This window comes from Platalea leucorodia, assembly GCF_965183815.1.
Source record: "Platalea leucorodia genome assembly, chromosome: 7".
Classification (NCBI taxonomy): Eukaryota; Metazoa; Chordata; class Aves; order Pelecaniformes; family Threskiornithidae; genus Platalea; species Platalea leucorodia.
The window spans coordinates 11738540-11756034 of NC_138829.1; the positions used below are offsets into that span (position 1 = coordinate 11738540).

The following is a 17495-nucleotide window of genomic DNA, read 5'->3' on the forward strand; positions in this document are numbered from 1 at the left end:
AGCAAAAATTCCTTACTAAGAATATAAAATACTCCAGCACTGAAGTCACCAACCTTGAATAGAAAATAAGAAATAAAGTTTAACTAACCTTAGGATGTCTCAGCTCCCCTTTTTGTCTGCAGGACTGCCATGCCTAAGAAAGAAGTGGTGTAGTATTCAGCCACAAACTGTAGTGCTTTAGTAATAACTATTACAAATATTAATGTGATATTTCACACTATGAAGTTTTTTTCTATACCTATACTGAAGATAATTTTTTAACAGCAATTTAAAAAACAGAGATGCCCTTGGGCTAACAAAGACTACAAATATTTAAGCACAAAAGAGTATAAGGAAATCTGAATCACAGTAATTTAGGTTGGAGGAGACTTCTTCAGATCAATTGTTCCAACATCCCACACAGCAGGGCCAACTTAGATCAGGTTGTTGAAGATCTTGTCTATAAAACCCTGAGTAACCTTGACTGAGCTCATGGCTGAACCTGCTCTGCACAGGAGACTGGACTACAGACCTCCTGAGGTCCTTTCCAGCCTTAATTATTTAACGATTCTAGTCTAATATGATGCTTGCCTGGTTGGTTCCTAAGCAGATGTAAATATTTCTCACTCTTATGAATAGTCTTACTCTATTTTGTTGAGGGTGGGCAAGAACTCTGGGTCTTCCTTTGCTCATATGCCAGCACACAGAGTGGTGTGACTGCAAAATGTAGTTCTAAGAATGCATTACTGGAGGGCTGAAAGTGTGGCAGGGTTACAAATGTTGTACCACAACATGCTTAAAGAACAAGAATTGCTGTAGGAAGACAACTATTCTGCCTTCAAGTCAGCTTAGAGGTTATGGTATGCAATGCCACATCTAGAGACTGAAAAGGAGTTTAAGCACTATTGGATGAACTGTAATTACATATACTGCCTCAAACTTGCCACCAGCTCCTGCAACTAAATTGGAAACATAGCACTTAGGTCACTGAATTTCTGGACATAGCTTAGAGATTCTGGATCTTGGCGCATTCCAAAAGCAAACCGAGCATGTTATGTTCCAAAGCTTTAAAGGAGTAAGTCCCGATTTGTGCTGGGAGAGGTACAACAGCCACCTGATAACACAGCAACATACAACAGGCTACCCACCTAGTTTTCTGAGAGGAATGGACTGAGTATTAAAGCACATGCAAACATTCATAAGTTAACAGAACAACTTGGATGCTTTGATTTGGTGCTGTAATACAGCAGGCTACTTTCAGAGCCTTTCTCATCTCCTTGATTTGGGACAAAAGTAAGTGAACTGACTGATTCAGATACAATTCTGACATAGATGCCTCACAGAAAACAGGGCTTGAAGAGAAATTAACATACGCAGGCTATTAATGAAAATAATTTCATTATTAAGCAGCAAATCTATGACAGAAGCCTGCAGAATCCATTCTTCTAGTTTGACAGCAAGCCACCTCATAGTAAATTTTCCAGCTTACTGTGGACACTGACTATTAGCATAGCTGAATAGCCAGACTGCCTTTCTATACCTTGACTAAAGCTGTCTGATGTACTGATTTTAAATAATGCTTTTGACATCCACCACTTCCATACCCAAGCCTTATGATATGTCTGAAAAATAAACTCCACTTATTTGACATTATTTTTTCTTTTACAAACTCCCTCTTTTTTTAAACCACAGAACTTAAACCAGGCTGATTAGCCTTTACTTTCCTGGATTCTCCTCTTTCTGCTAACAAAGCTTATGACCTTTTCTAATTCACTGAAACTTTTGCATAAATAAGGTTTTAAAAAATATGTGCTAATGATTCACAGAACTTCAGCCTACCCTGGAAGAAATCTAACCTGAACCTCGCAGTTTGAAAACCAGTTCTTTCCCTGTTCTTTTCTGATACTCAGCCATTCAAAACAAAGCCTTCACATCACTCACATACAGATATTGCACAGGAAGCTCTCTTCGAATGTTTGTGTTTACTCTCCAGGAAAACATACTAGCTTATAGAAATATCACCTTCAGATCAACAGGACACGAGGGAAATACAGTATACAAGATAAGGGCAATTCAGAGAAGATGATGCTTGAGCCCCAGGATCAGTGGGTATATGTGGCATACGTGCCTGTGTGTGCTTCATAAAATTCTGACACCAGAGTACAGAAAAACAAGTCAGCTTTCACCAAAGTGAAAAAAAGGCTAACATACACAAAATGGAACAAATTAAATCTGCAGCTGAAGATTTTGGAGTCTCCAGAAGATTACAGACCATGTCAGACCATCCATAATGGAAAATGTTGGATTTTGAATAATAAGTTCCTCTAGCAGAAGCCTTTCCCATACTGCGCCAGCTCAGCTTGTAACTGTGGGGGCCGATCTCTGTCCATGGTACTGGGCTACAGAACAGCCAAGCGTACAGAAAAATCACTTTGGATAGAATAAAAAAATTACAAAGTCAAAGCTATGAAGGCTGAAGAAAGGAAACCAAACTCATTCTGTGCTAGAATTTACCAACCCAAACTGCCCTTGGTTAAAAGGGAGCTACCAACATCACCACGTCTCTGGCATTTTATTTTTGGTTATTACAAGAGAGAGAGAAATGCCACAGAAAAGCTGTACATTTTTCAACCTTTACTAAAGTGAATTTATGATAAACCAGAATCTCCTCTGATCATCAGTGGATTGCCTACACAAAAGCACAGTAGCAGGAAAGCTACAGTCATTTTTGAAAAGATGAAGAGTCATCAGGTTATTAACATTCGTGGTCTGAGACAAAACACCTCAGTCCTGCTTTAAGAGGATGCTAACATTCATGTACAAACACTGCAAGCCTACCTAGATAATAAGCTGACCTGAAGCAAAACAGTGCAGATAAAAGAGGCAACTTGCTCTCGCTTGTAGTGTAACTTCTTAGCTAGCAGACTGAAGCAAGTTCACACCACAAGTGTGGTGATTTTGTATTAATCAGTATTGGTAACAACAAAACGTCCCTGTGTAAATCTGTTCTTACTGAGCTGAAATGCCACATTGTCCACATGACTATTATCTGGTGAAAGACGAGACTTTTTTGCAGAACAAGTAAGGAACACTCTGGAAAACCTAGAATATACTCTTTCTTACTCGGATTTTATCCCGATTACTACAAACTGTGCAAATTACAGGAGACAAGCTTACTTGTCTAGATAAATTAATAAATGTTTTATGGTATATATTTAAAAAAAAAATCATATTTTAATTCAACAGCATTTAAAAACCTCCAAGGTTGATCAAAAACATTTTGCCCCAAAAAACTGGCATTTTCCTAAAAAATTTTGGTTTATTAGGAAGCAGAACTCAGTATGAACGAAGACTTCCCTGAACCGCTGAAGGCTCTCTGTTCTGGGTATCTGTAATGTGGAAGACACAGGTCTGCAGCAAATACAAATTTCTTGCTGCCCACGACAGGGCTTTTATCATTCCCTCCTAAAAAGGCTCAGCGATAATTTGGAAAGAAGCCTTGAAGCAGCACAGATGTAGACAAAGTATTAAGGCACAGGAAAATAAACCACGCAGACCTCAGAGAAGCATGAGAAAGCACAGTACCAGTAAATATTACAGTTCAGAAGACTTCAATCTCATAACAAGATTTCTAACAGCTGCAGCGGTCAGCTCAGTAGCACACAGAGAGCAGATATGCTACGTTAGAAACTTGTTCAGCACCTCAAGTTATTAGTTCCAGAAACTTCATTCTGCTTACCGGTTAGCCACCATTTGTTCTGTTGGAGGCAACAAGACATCAATTTTATAGTAGCTGGAATGACACAGGTAAATCCTCCCGGATTGGAAAGAATCTACCTCCCCCTGTAAAACAGCTCCTTTATTGAAAGGATCACAGTGGGTCAAGAGAACCTGAGCCTCTGGTTCCCATCTTGTTCAAATTCAGCTCCTGCTTCTAGCAAGCAGAAGACTGAGATAAGCAGCACATGCTAATTCTCCTTCTCCACCCTTTGTGCTGTTTTCCATCTGTTTAGTAGAACAAATACCTCAAAAGCCACAGGAGACTGAAAAGTATGGAATATACCCAGAAATTGAGCCTTGCAACCCATTTTTCCCCATTTCTTGCCACCTTACTTTGGTGCAAACTTGCGCAGCTCCTTCACAGTGGTAAAAATTAACTCATCAGAACAGTAGGACACAGCATTCAAAACTATCACTAAGTAGCTAGGAGTAACGTGAAGTTTTTAACAGCTTCAAGGCACAAATGCTGCACTGATCCTACGAAGGTGAGAAGCTCTATCTTAGTCTATCAGATTTCACTGGAAGATAAGCCAGAAAAAAGACTTACCTTAAATGCATTCACAATTGCAATACAGTCACTCTTGCTATTCCCAGCAAAAAACAGTTTGTTCCTGACAATACAAACAAAAAGAATTACGAACAATATTTTTTCAAATATTGAATGTATTATACAGCCCAGAATGCTACATTATTAACACCTTCCAGGAATTTAATAAAGAAGCTCAATACATTTATTGTAATTATTTGTTCTTATTCACATCTCCTTGCTGAAGATAAACTGTGTGGGCAGGATGGCAAGGATTATTTTTTTTAATTATTAAAAAAAGCATTTTAATAGACACTGCCACATGTTCGTATCAGAAAGGCAAAGCTGAAGAATCACATCTTGTACTCAGCAAAGGATGAAATATCTCTGTGATACTAATTAGTTCACATTGAAATAGATTTCAGTATCTCAGCTGCCCTGGAAAAGCTTCTTTTTGCACTGCTTGGCACTTTGACAGAAAATTAGACTCATGACATGAAAAATTATATTTAGTGGTCAGCTTCATCCTCTGCCCCCAGATGTAGTCAGGAAGTTGTAAAACATCTAGGGTTATACCTGTATCCATCGACATGCTGTTTGAAAGGTACCGCAAAAAAATTCCGCAAAGAGAGCGCTGCAGCTACAACAAAAAGAAATCAAAATGAAAACCTGCAAATCACTTGTTTTTAGAGAAATGTTCTCACATGTTCTTCTTTCAGTTACCTATAATAAGGCATTCTTCCAGGCACCCGAAGACATGCCCAAGGACTATCAATTTTCCAAGACGCAGATCCACTGGTAACTGCGCCAATACCCTTCCTAAGAAAGTCAGCTCACCATCATGTGGATTTTCTTCTGTTTGCACACAAGCTGTAAGTGCTCCCAGCTAGAGAGATTAAAATTTATTCACTTGTAAAAGTTGATGAAGTAAATGTAAGACCAGTTTGTAAGATAACAAGACAAGAAGCAAGCAATTATCTCAAAGCAACATAAATTAGTATCAAAACTGTAATTAAGTTGAAGTTCTTAAATAAATTTTAAAAGCCTAGTATTTTGAAACCAAAGCTTCTACTATGTATACTAGATATAAAAGCAAGCTACAAATGATACAAATATAATTTCTTAGGTACTTTGGAAAAGAAAAAGTGTAATGCAATGAATGTTCTACCCCATATCAACTTTATAATTGAAAAGCAAAATATTAACTTCCTTGTACAGGTCAGAAGGGGATATTCAGGCTGACCCCTATACGTCATAAGGTGTAAGGTTGTGATTTTCCTACTTATTAATAAACAATTTCACTTACAGAGTTCACGTTCTCTTACTTTTTTCCTATTCTTTCTCACCACAGATGCTAGTTCACAAAGAGCATCATTACTCCCTGATGAAATCATAATCCTGTTTTTATGAGGTAACTGCAGAAATTATGCTGAAGAGGATGGTAACCAAACAACAGTCAAATGTGAGAAAAGATTCTCTAGACACAGCTCCTTTTTCAGGTTCTAATTAAGGCTACTACTACTAAGAAAAAACACTTCTACAGTATATTTTTATTACCTTGATTTTAACGTTAAAAGAACGCCTACCTCTTTCAGCTGAAGTATGGTACGTTCAATGTCACCTACACTGGGTGGAGAAAGAGCTGTTGCCAGCAAGGCTTTTGGTCCCCCCATATCAAGCTTTTTTATTTTTAAGACTGTAGTTCCCAATGGACAACGCTGAAGGGAAAATAATGTTATTGTTACTTTCCCCCCCATGGGAAGTGTGACAGAGTGTTTTACATGAAAAATAAGCTAAAGTTTACAATTTAGTAAAACCTGAAATTAATTTTGTGTAAGTAAGGATATTTTTTTCTTTTGAAGAGATTGCTTATTTCTAATCCACATCCATTTTACTGCTACAACGCATCTCATTCTATGAGGAAACCTATGTGGAACAGTCTTTGTCAATTATTTAACAACTTGAATTCTATTCATCATTACAGTTATTAGTAACTATTCAAATTGTACACTGTCTTCAGGAAAAGTAAAGCAAACAACTTATTGTCTCTGCTATGACCACACACATTAAAAAAAATTCTTAATGTTCCCTAAAAGTCTTACCAATATCTCAGGTACTGACTTCTCTGGAATAAAGTCTCTCCAGAAGTCCTTGTGTACAAGCCTATAACAATACCCTTTGGAAACACGTCCAGCACGACCTTCACATAAAAGAACAAATTACCAATTTGTAAACTGCCCAAGTTTCAGGCTGTTCAAAACGCATCCATCTACAAGCCTTCTGGGCAGCTAAGCAGCACATGACAGCTGATGCTGCAGGCTGACCAGGGTTTTGCTCTCTTGCAGCAGACAGGCCCAGTGGAGACATTCTCTCTATCCTTTCCTACATAAGGACTGGATGAAATAATTTTGCTTTCATAGCAGCAACTAACAAAAGAGTTACTTAAGTATTTCGCTCAAATACCTCTTTCGCATAACTACTCTCAAATGAGCATCCATCTTTCTCAGTTGAAAAGACATGACAAATCCTGCGCTAAAATACATTTCCTCAAAATCAGGAAAACGCAAGTCCTACCAAATCTAAATTTAATATAGATAAATATGTCAATGCAAGCTTTAGCATACCACCAAACTGAAGATTCTATATGCAGAGTAAATATGCTTTGCGTTTGCATTTCTTTACACGAGTGTACTCAGATTTCCTATTTGACTCCACAGCTAGCAAAAATGCTCTATATAAACAGTTTTTAAGATACCATGATGAACAGCAAAACATCTTTATGATCTACTATTTACAGAAGACACACTGATTCATAAAGTTTATCTTCACAAATCCAAACACCATTCACTTCAACAAACTAAAGCGTACTTCACTTAGTGGGATACTCCACAGGAGGATTAGGCCATATTTTTCAGTCACACACATATCAAGTCCAAGTCTGCTATACATGGGCCTGCAGCCCATGGAGGGTCATGGGGGAGCAGAGATCCACCTGCAGCCTGTGGAGGACCCCACGCCGGAGCAGGGGGATGCCCGAAGGAGGCTGTGACCCCGTGGGAAGCCCGTGCAGGACCCATGGAGAGAGGAGCCCAGGCTGGAGCAGGTTTGCTGGCAGGGCTTGTGACCCCATGGGGGACCCACGCTGGAGCAGTCTGTTCCTGGAGGACTGCACCCCGTGGAAGGGACCCACGCCGGAGCAGTTCGTGAAGAACTGCAGCCCGTGGGAAGGACTCACATTGGAGAAGTTCGTGGAGGACTGTCTGCCGTGGGAGGGACCCCAGGCTGGAGCAGGGGCAGAGTGTGAGGAGCCCTCCCCTGAGGAGGCAGGAGCGGCAGAGACAACGGGTGATGAAGTGACCGCAGCCCCCATTCCCCGTCCCCCTGCACCACTGAGGGGAGGAGGTAGAGAAATCGGGAGTGAAGCTGAGCCTGGGAAGAAGGGAGGGGTAGGGGGAAGGTGTTTTAAGATTTAGTTTTTATTTCTCATTACCCTACTCTGATTCGATTGGCAATAAATTAAACTAATTTCCCCAAGTCGAGTCTGTTTTGCCCGTGACAGTAATTGGTGAGTGATCTCTCCCTGTCCTTAGCTCGACCCATGAGCCTTTCGTCATATTTTCTCTCTCCTGTCCAGCTGAGCAGGGGAGCGATAGAGCACCTGGCATCCAGCCAAGGTCACAGAATGGTGTGGGTTTGAAAGGACCTTTAAAGGTCATCTAGTCTAACCCCCTGCAATGAGCAGGGACAAGCTGTAATTGTGAAGTCCTCATAATATTTAAAAATGAGGATATTTTTATATCTAAAGATGTCACTGTTATTAATTTATTTAGTACGCTTTTCAATGGAAACTAAAAGATTTTAAGAGTACTGTCTTACTAGAAGACCTGATATGAAATCTTATTTAACCTTGTGCTACAAACACTGGTGTACACTAGAGAGACTGCTGTAGATATTTCAACGATTTAAGAGTGACAAACAGACATGAAAGTTTCTTTTACTGCTGAAACTCACAAGTAGTTAATAAATACCTAGCAGTACCTATCTCCCCTTTTTAAAAATGGCCCATGATAAAAAAAAATTACTATTAAATAACAAAGAATCCTCATAAGTTTTATGGTCCATGAATTTTAATATTTTTCAGTAAAATACAAAACATTCCTCTGGGAAAATACTTGAAGAAAATAAAACATTCAGGCATAGTTGTTTAATCACAGTTTAATATCCTGACATGGTAAGGAATTATATTTTTGTATAAACTATTCATGGCAAAAATAATCTGTGCCTTTTACTGTTAACAAAATGAAAAGCAACATAGAATTCTCCATGAAGATTAGCTTCTAAAATTCCTTTCCATTACCTATGGTTATCTTACCTTTTCTTTGATTACAGTTTGTTTTAGATGCCCAGCAAAGTCTCAAACTTTGGTAATTAGTTTCCTCATCACAAACCAAAGTTCTAGTTAAGCAGAAATCTATCACTGCAATTAAGAAAAAAAAAATCTAGTATTATTACTAAACAATTTATCCTTATGGCAGTGGAAGAAATACTGGTGATTTTGTGTTATCAGAACAGGGATGTTTCAATTATTTGAAAACCAATAAAGGGAACACTAGACTTATAAACAACCAGACCCAGGGTACTCTGTATACTAACAGAACTGCAAATAGATTTTAACATAAATATAATAAAGTTAGTGTGGATGACAAGCATTAAAAGGCAACCATTTCTGCACTTAGACATTCTATATCAGCATTTGCTTAATCTGATGCAATTATTTCAAAATATAGTCAGAATGTGAATAAAAAGTACTTGTCACATGAGGTCTGATTCTGCTTCTTACTGCATTTAAAATCCGCCTCCCCCGTAAAGATTAAAACCAACACCCCAGATTTAAAAAACTGTTCTCTGTTGTGAAAGAAAGAATTCAACAACTATCAAAATTAAACTCCAACAGCAATGCTTCGTAAAACAGTGACATGTTGCAGAGATTTAGGCTAGCACAAGAAAGGAAAACATTACAAATACAGTGTATACACAATTACAAGATTTAAATGACTTACCATACTTAACATCAGGAACTGTTACAGAGCTCTCAGCTATGTTTGTAGATAGAATAACCTGAGTTTTGAAGCAAAAAAAATGAGCAACAAATGCATAAAGAAAAAAATACTCACATTAATGTTTCTACATGAAAAATCCAACTTGCTATGAAGAAATATAAATGTAATGGCAACACAGTATTTCTGCTCTGCATATTAAAAAAAGCTATACAACAAAGGAAAGCTTGTATTTTCTTGTCCTAAGATCAGAAAAACATAATAAAGTAGTATAGCATATGACAATACAGAGGAAGATTGGAAATACTTCCTTATACCTTTGTCATAACAAAACATCACACTATTAGCAGTCATAAAGAAAACCAAGACACTAGCCAAAACGTGGGGTACAAAGCAGAAAAGAGACATCCATAATGGGGGACTACTTCGCTACCAGTGCCACCAGCTGCATACTACTGTCATGTAGGAGGAAGTATCAAAATGCACAAACTAGTCTGAAGGATAAAAACAGCGACACACAACAATTTAAGAATAACTTCCTGTTACTGCACTTCTCTTGAGGTCTGAACACCAGTTAAAGCAACAACTTGGTAAGAAGGGCAATCAGTTTACACCTTGAAAAAAACTGCTTTGCCCTCACACAATAATTTGAGTTGGCACAGCTAATATTAATTTAGATACGTTATTATTTGCTATTATTATTCTAGCAAAAGGTTTCACACGCTTAAAGCAATGAGTCAACAATATTTACTTTTCTGTAGCCAGGAACTGTAGTCAAAAATACATTACTTTGTTCCTCTAATGTCACACGTGAGTGAAGTGGGTACACTTGCCACCTAAAGAAAATAAATTAGTGAAATATTTACTGATGCAAGAATATAAAAATTAATTACACCTCTGTGCTAAATCATATTATGCACTTAGAACTCATACAGCTGAAGGATTCATGTTCAAGTTTAACTGAACTGAAACAAATGCGGTTTAACTTACCTTTTGTTAAACATATTTGAGAGACACGAGTGCATGTAGCTTATTTCACTCAAACCTAGAGAAAAAGTAACCAAGAGTTTGTTTTCTTTTTAGTGATCACTAACAATTGTAAACCAATTTTCACGTCTACTTAAATTCTTAATTGACTTTCATTATTACCTCCTTTTCACCGTATAATAAAACGGCAGAAGCATTAAACAGTAAATGTAATAAAGTGTCACTGAAACGCTGTGAGTCAATTTTTCAAGAGTCATTTTGCATAATTTTACACTTACTAAAGCGAACTGGCAATATCGGATATAAAGGCCATCTGTCAGTGTCCCTTTATTAGCCCTTGTTTCAGTTCCTTACAACTGACAACGCTCAGCCCATGCTGAATGTCTGGTTTAGGATAAATTTGGGCATTTCAGGCAAAACAAGCTGTTTCCAAGAGCGGGACCAACGGGGGGGGGGGGAAGCTATTTCTGCCTTAGTCATCTCATCTTTGGCAGTTCCAGTGCCCGTTCCCTAGGGCATGGGATTTCACGTCTGCCAGGGGAAATCTTACGACTAAGGGATTTTTGCTGTCTTCCTGAATATCTCCACAGGTATAAACCTTTCTGAGAAGCCTAGTATACTTCTTATTGACACTTCAATTCCAAAAACCCCATTTTCAAAAATCTGTCCAACACTGGGCTTCCCCGCTTGGATACTAAAAACAAAATTATTCTGTAACTGCAGTACAGGATTGCTGCAATTTTCAGTGAGGCTAAATGCAGTCTGAGCACCTGGATATGAAAGTTCTTGCACTCCTTAGATGACTGTTATTTGACTTTAGAAGTGAGAAAGAAGGAAGACAAATGCAAGTGGAGGAAGAGAGGTATTTTCAGGGAAGATAAAGAGAGAAGAATAACTTAAATCAGAAACGAGAGGAAAGAGGGATATGTGAAGGGCTGGAAATCATGACTGAGCTAAGGTAAACAAGGAAAAAAAAAAAAAAAGGACAGAAAGCAAGAAACTGGGGCAAGAAAAGGAGAAAGATTCAACAAAAAACCAACATGGTGATAATACAGGGTTGACTGGGAAAAGAAATTGCACTAGAACATGGACATTAGTCAACTACTGGAATCAGAAAGACTGAAATTGGAAAATGAGGGGAAGTGACTATAGGTAAGGGAGATAAAAGAAGTCAGGGTTGGGGGGAGAACAGGTGAGTTGGAGGAGAAAAAAAAAAATTGTGGTGGTGGGGCAATCAGAGGGAAATTTAAAAGTCTTAGAGATGTCCTTTGTGTGAAGCTACTACAGGGGAAAGCAATGTCATTAGAACCTAAAACAGACAGCCAGGAAGCCTAATTTACATCACAGCTCAAATGAAGTAAGAGTACCTGAGAATGCAAGTAACAGGCCAAATAACAAACTGATGACTAGCATAATAATGAAGCAATTAACAAAGCTCTAAGCAAAACACCTTCAGACTGGGAAATATAAAAACAGTACCACTATTAAAGATTATTATAATAAAGAAAAAATGTGGCTGTTCGTGAACTAGAGCATGTAATTAAAGATCTAGAGAAAACACAAGAACACCATGATATGGTCCGTTTGGACACAGCCTGCCAGACCTACTCGATCCCACTACGTACTGCTCGACTGTCTCGCTGTCTAACGCTTCCTACTTGCCATACTGCTGTGTTACATATCTGAGTAAGACATCGAGGCTTGAATCCAATTTATGTTTAAAAACAATTAAAAACCTTGATCCATGATTGGTAGAAGCAGACTCTGCATAACGAATATTAATAGTAATTATTAATCAGTCTAGTAATTACTGACTAGGCACAGCAGGCAATATCTGCTGCCCAGTTCTGGAAGTGACAAGAGTTGATCATGACGCCTACAGAACAAAAGGCTGCCACAAGGAGAGACAGATCTTGGAATGAAAAAGAAACTAGTAACAAAATTTGTTTGGCAAACATACCAGGACAATAAGGAGAGTAGGGCATGGAGAAGCACAAAAGAAAATACAAAACAGACAAAGAGACTGGCACGAGCAGAACAGATAGAAGCTTAGGACACTAACAGCAGAATGCCTTTGAAAGAAAACCCTAAAGCTTTAAGCTATGCAATTCCTGCCATCAGCAAGCACATGCGAAGCACAGAGAAATCAGGCCATCCCCATCTTGTGCAAGCTCCTGAAGTGGATGACAACCTACTGTTGCTTTCATTTAGCTTGTCAGCTAGTCTGGCAGAAGCTTGTTATACACTTGAAGGTGTAGCTCAGTGATGATTCAGTCATCACAATCCAACCTCTTTTTCCAATTTGTTCTTTAAAAGCCTAAAGAATTATACATCAATGTATATGCTCAAGAAACATTAAGGTTGCCATGTCAAGCAAGCGCTAAAATGAAAAAATGCCAGAATTAAGATCAGTTGTGCAAACTTAATGCAGCCCACTGGGAACGTATTTATGCATACATGTTAAAAAAAAAAAAAAAAATCACTGTACAGTTTAACATCGCACTTTGTATCACCTAGTACCTAGGGATGGACTAGCTCTGAAATCAAAGCAGAGCTGAGTACTGAAGGATATTTATCTGTAAAGAATCAGACTCAATAACATAAAAAAAAAAAAAAATTTAAGCACTGAACAAGACAGGCAATTACAACAGGAAGGGAAAACAGGGCATCCTACTCGAGACAGCTGCAGCTGCTCTGTGGAAGCAGATTCTGCCCCATCACCGAGTTCCACAAAGACAGTGGGCAAAAACCCCTTAAGAGTACTCCTCAGCACGACACTATTCTTTCTGGCTGCTGATGCCTACTCAGCTTGAAATGTCAGTGGGAGTGTTATTTTGAATCTACAAAATGCTATGTAATTGTAAGCACTCAAAAAATCTAGGCATCTCAAATCAGTGTCCTAAATGTGGAGGTTATTTTTACCCAAATCTCTGTCTCAGCTGCCCTCTCGTAAACTGAGGGCTCTTCTCCCCTTTTGTCAAGTTCTGTATAAAGACTATTTGTGAAGAAAATTTCAAGAGGTATTTGCTAATCCTGTCTTCAAAATCAGTCTTGAGTACCCAGTTATAAAACAGGTCAAGGTCACACACTGAACAACAACAATAAACAACAAACCTGAGTACCAGCTCATTCAGAAAGCACTATCTACCCAGGTTTTCATTAATTTACCAAATATATTTGAACAAAAAGTTTCATTTTATCAGTTATAAGCCATCGGGGATAGCAGCACAGTAAAAAAAAAAAAAGTCAAAGTGAAGGACAAAAAATATTTGGGAATTGCAAGTGCTAAAGAGTAATTTCAGCCTGAAATAAAGACTCAGAGGGCCTGCGGAAGTCTGAAAGCACACCAGACAACACCAATATGAGAGGCCAGAGGCAACAAAGATGGTCTCCCTACTTTACTAATGGCAAACTGGAATGGGTTCTACATTGACATGATGAAGTAATTGCTTCTACCCATTGATTTGATAGAGAAGGCGACTCTAAGAAAGGCAGTTCTAGTGCCTTTTAGCTGGCAGGGAGCACCCACCACTGAAAGCCACTCTGCAAGTGCAGTATATTTTTGAAGTGGTGTGCTGTGTTTCCAGCCCTAGTGCTAGCACGTCTACTGCTACGCTCAACACAGCAGGGAAATGATGTTCATAAAGATTTTACAGAGAGTTAGAAAGTCCTGGTAGGGACAGACCTCACTGTGCCCAAGGAAAGAGCTGCTCGTGACTCCGAGGTGACTCTCCGCTATAACGCACCTAAGTCTTTTCAGTTTTCAACTAGCAAACTTTCACGTCCATGAAGTAAAAGAATACCTGAAAGCACCAGGTAATAGGTTTGCGATGCTGAGGAAACCTAGGCTGCAGCCTAGTTACACAAAAATTACTGTACGCTTTTGTTTTGGTAGTCATTCTTACCTCAACCCCTTAGCCAGATTTTAAAGGCACTGTAAGATAACTTAGGTTTACTGTTTCAGGAACACTAAAACTATATATAACCAATTCTCTCATCATTATATACTACGTTGCCCTGTGTGCTTTTGAGCACTCCTACTACACCAAACAATGTACATGGAAAGAAAAAAGTGAATTTTAACTTTTACTACAAGAATCTAAATAAAATCCAGGGAAGAGACTACACTATACGCAGATAAGAAAACGTCTCTAAAAGAATCCTAACAACTTCATACAATATTTAATAACTAATATAAAAAAATTGAGCAACTGAATTTCTGTGGATTAACTGTAGAATTAATTTTGTTACTGTAACTTCATTTTTAACACATACAAAATCTTAATTTTTGATTCACAGCTCTTCCAATTATTGCCGTATTTAAACAAGTTTGCAAGGAAAATACCCAAATAGATCAAATCAACCCCAGTTAAATATGTGTTTAATAAGCCCCTGGAAGAAGTGCCAAAAGAAATCTTCTTAGATGACAAATAAGGAAAAAGGAAGTTATTAAGACATATACTTACCTGGTAAAAATACTAGCACACTTCCACGTTCTGATGCAATACTCAAGTTTTTTTTCTCCCTAACAAGAAAATGCAGTTTCTTTAGTTTTACAGCCTCAGTCTTTATTACCCCAAGTTATTTTATTCTGAAAGAACAAGCAGAACTGCACATTTTTTTGTAACACGTATTATTTAAACTTCTTGAAGAAATGGAGTTCAAAACACTATCCGCAACTATGCTTTACGAAAAACATGGTATATAAACATTGGAACTAGATCTTTACATTTAGTTTTGTCTTCAAAATTCTGTCAGAAGAGAAACATCCTTATTTAGCAATGAAATTAATCAAAATTGGGTTACCAAAGATCTTAAAATGAAAAGGTAGTATACTACTGCAGAATTCTATGCAAAAAACTTATTCAGTAATTTTTCAAGTATATGTAATACTCTTGTATTCTAGAATACAAGACATTAGCCACCTTTAACAAAAGCCTAGCATATAAAAAAGCTATTATCAAGAACTACAGGTCATGACATTAATTGAAGATGTCTCCCTCTAAGTTTATCTGTTACAAGTCAAGAAGCTAAAATCACCTTAACATAATATAGAACTCCTTCCTGATGTAAAATTTTTTCTGGCATCTTGAGAGTCTCTACTCTCAAACTATATAATGAACAGAAAGTGTAGTTTTTAATGGAAGATACATTACAATGGATGTTTGTAATAGCCCTTTTGGTATTTGAAAGCTGAGATGCTAATGCCTTCATGTTTGCTTATAAAATGTAACTTATTAGTAAAAGGTAGTTTAATTGAAAAGATCAAAAGAAATCATAAAGAAAAAAGCTCAGAAGTCACTATATATTGTAAAAAACTTGGTGCCCAAAGTATTGTATTTATGTACCTCCATCAATAGTTGTACTTCAGTGGTTCACTTCATAACTGCTCAGGTGAGCTTAAGTAATGCTTTCTTAAAATTTCAAAGTTTACATAATACTAAGTTTGAAAAAAATTAAGCTTGCAAAACAAAATTTCTTCAGCATATATTTATAAATGATTAGTATATATGGGAACAAAACCCATTCCTGAAGTAAATACACACAGTGTTAGACCAAAGTTGTAGAAGCAACTGGATCCAGCTGGATCCCTACAAGTCAATGGGGCCCAACGGGATTCATCCGAGGGTACTTAAGAGCTGGCTGATGTCATAGCGAGACCTCTCTCAAAGAGTTTTCAATGCTCTTGGGAATCTGGAGAGGTCCCAGTTGACTGGAAGCTGGCAAACGTTGTCCCAATCTTCAAGAAGGGCAGTAAGGATGACCCTGCTAACTACAGGCCTGTCAGTCTCACCTCTGTGCCTGGCAAAATCAGGGAGAAGATTATTCTGGGAGTTACTGAAAAACGCCTGAAAGACAACGCAGTCATTGGTCCCAGCCAGCATGGATTCACGAGGGGAAAGTCCTGCTCGACAAACTTGATTTCCTTCTATGACAATGTTACCCAGCTAGTTGACCAAGGGAAGCCAGTCGATATATTTTTGGACTTCAGTAAAGCTTTCGATACTGTCTCTCACAGGATCTGATCTGAATTCTCTCAGTGCCAGGAGGCACACAAGGCGCGAACATCGTTCTTCCACTTCGATCGGTCTGCGGCTGCGTGCTCTGGAGTCCCAAGGGCCACAGCGCAGTCTTCTGTTGGTTTTTTCCTCAAGACATGACCGATCCGGTTCCATCTCCTCCTCCTCACTTTATTACTGATTTTCTCTATCTCCGAGTTGATGCTCGTCGTTTCTGCAACTTTTTATTTTTTTTCTGGGAGGAGGTAGTTGGCCTCCTGCCCAACCCCCATGACTTGGACGGCCAGTGGTTTTTCTGTCAGGGTGGCCTTCCCTTAGGCTGCGTTGGTTCGCGGCACCTTCTTCAATTTTATCCGGTGCACCCTCCAGAGAGGGATCCCCTATCCACCACCCAGGGGACGCGCCTTCAAGCCACGCAGCCCCAGCCGAAGGCTCTCACAGGATCCCCCTGGACAAAATGTCCAGCATACAGCTGGATAACCACATATTGCAATGGATGAGCAATTGGCTGACGGGTCAGGCTCAAAGAGTTATAGCAAATGGGGTTACATCTAGCTGGTGACCAGTCACTAGCGGGGTTCCGCAGGGATCCATCTTAGGGACCGTGCTCTTTAATGTCTTCGTAAATTACTTGGATGAAGGACTTGAAGGTTTGTTATCAAAGTTTGCCAATGACACAAAACTGGGAGGAGCTGTTGACACTCTCGAGGGCAGAGAGGCCCTGCAGGGAGATCTGGACAAATTAGAGAGCTGGGCAATCACCAACCGTATGGAGTTTAATGGGGGCAAGTGCCAGATTTTGCACCTGGGACATGGCAACCCTGGATGTACATACAGCCTGGGGAACGAGAGGCTGGAGAGCAGCCCTGTGGAGAGGGATCTGGGGGTTCTGGTCAACAGCGAGTTGAACATGAGCCAACAGCGTGCCCTGGCAGCCAGGAGGGCCAGCCGTGTCCTGGGGTGCATCAAGCACTGTGTTGCCAGCCGGTCGAGGGAGGGGATTGTCCTGCTCTACTCTGCACTGGTGCGGCCTCACCTTGAGCATGGTGTGCAGTTCTGGGCGCCACAGTACAAAAAGGATATGAAGCTACTAGAGAGTGTCCAGAGGACAGACACAAAGATGGTGAAGGGTTTAGAGGGGAAGCC

The 17495-nt window shown here is 39.1% G+C and overlaps 1 protein-coding gene across 1 annotated transcript in view; it reads right to left on the reverse strand.

Moving 5' to 3' along the window:
• The window catches only part of TDRD9 (tudor domain containing 9), a gene marked incomplete at its 5' end in the record, with an annotated part of 90579 nt that overhangs the window by 26243 nt on the left and 46841 nt on the right, over positions 1-17495 (reverse strand). The window contains 11 exons of the mRNA XM_082317399.1: positions 89-133; positions 4307-4370; positions 4862-4925; positions 5009-5171; positions 5872-6003; positions 6388-6485; positions 8658-8762; positions 9346-9403; positions 10094-10178; positions 10333-10387; positions 14796-14854. Coding sequence (XP_082173525.1) covers positions 89-133; positions 4307-4370; positions 4862-4925; positions 5009-5171; positions 5872-6003; positions 6388-6485; positions 8658-8762; positions 9346-9403; positions 10094-10178; positions 10333-10387; positions 14796-14854 — 928 coding nt within the window. The remainder of the gene's footprint in view (positions 1-88; positions 134-4306; positions 4371-4861; positions 4926-5008; positions 5172-5871; positions 6004-6387; positions 6486-8657; positions 8763-9345; positions 9404-10093; positions 10179-10332; positions 10388-14795; positions 14855-17495) is intronic.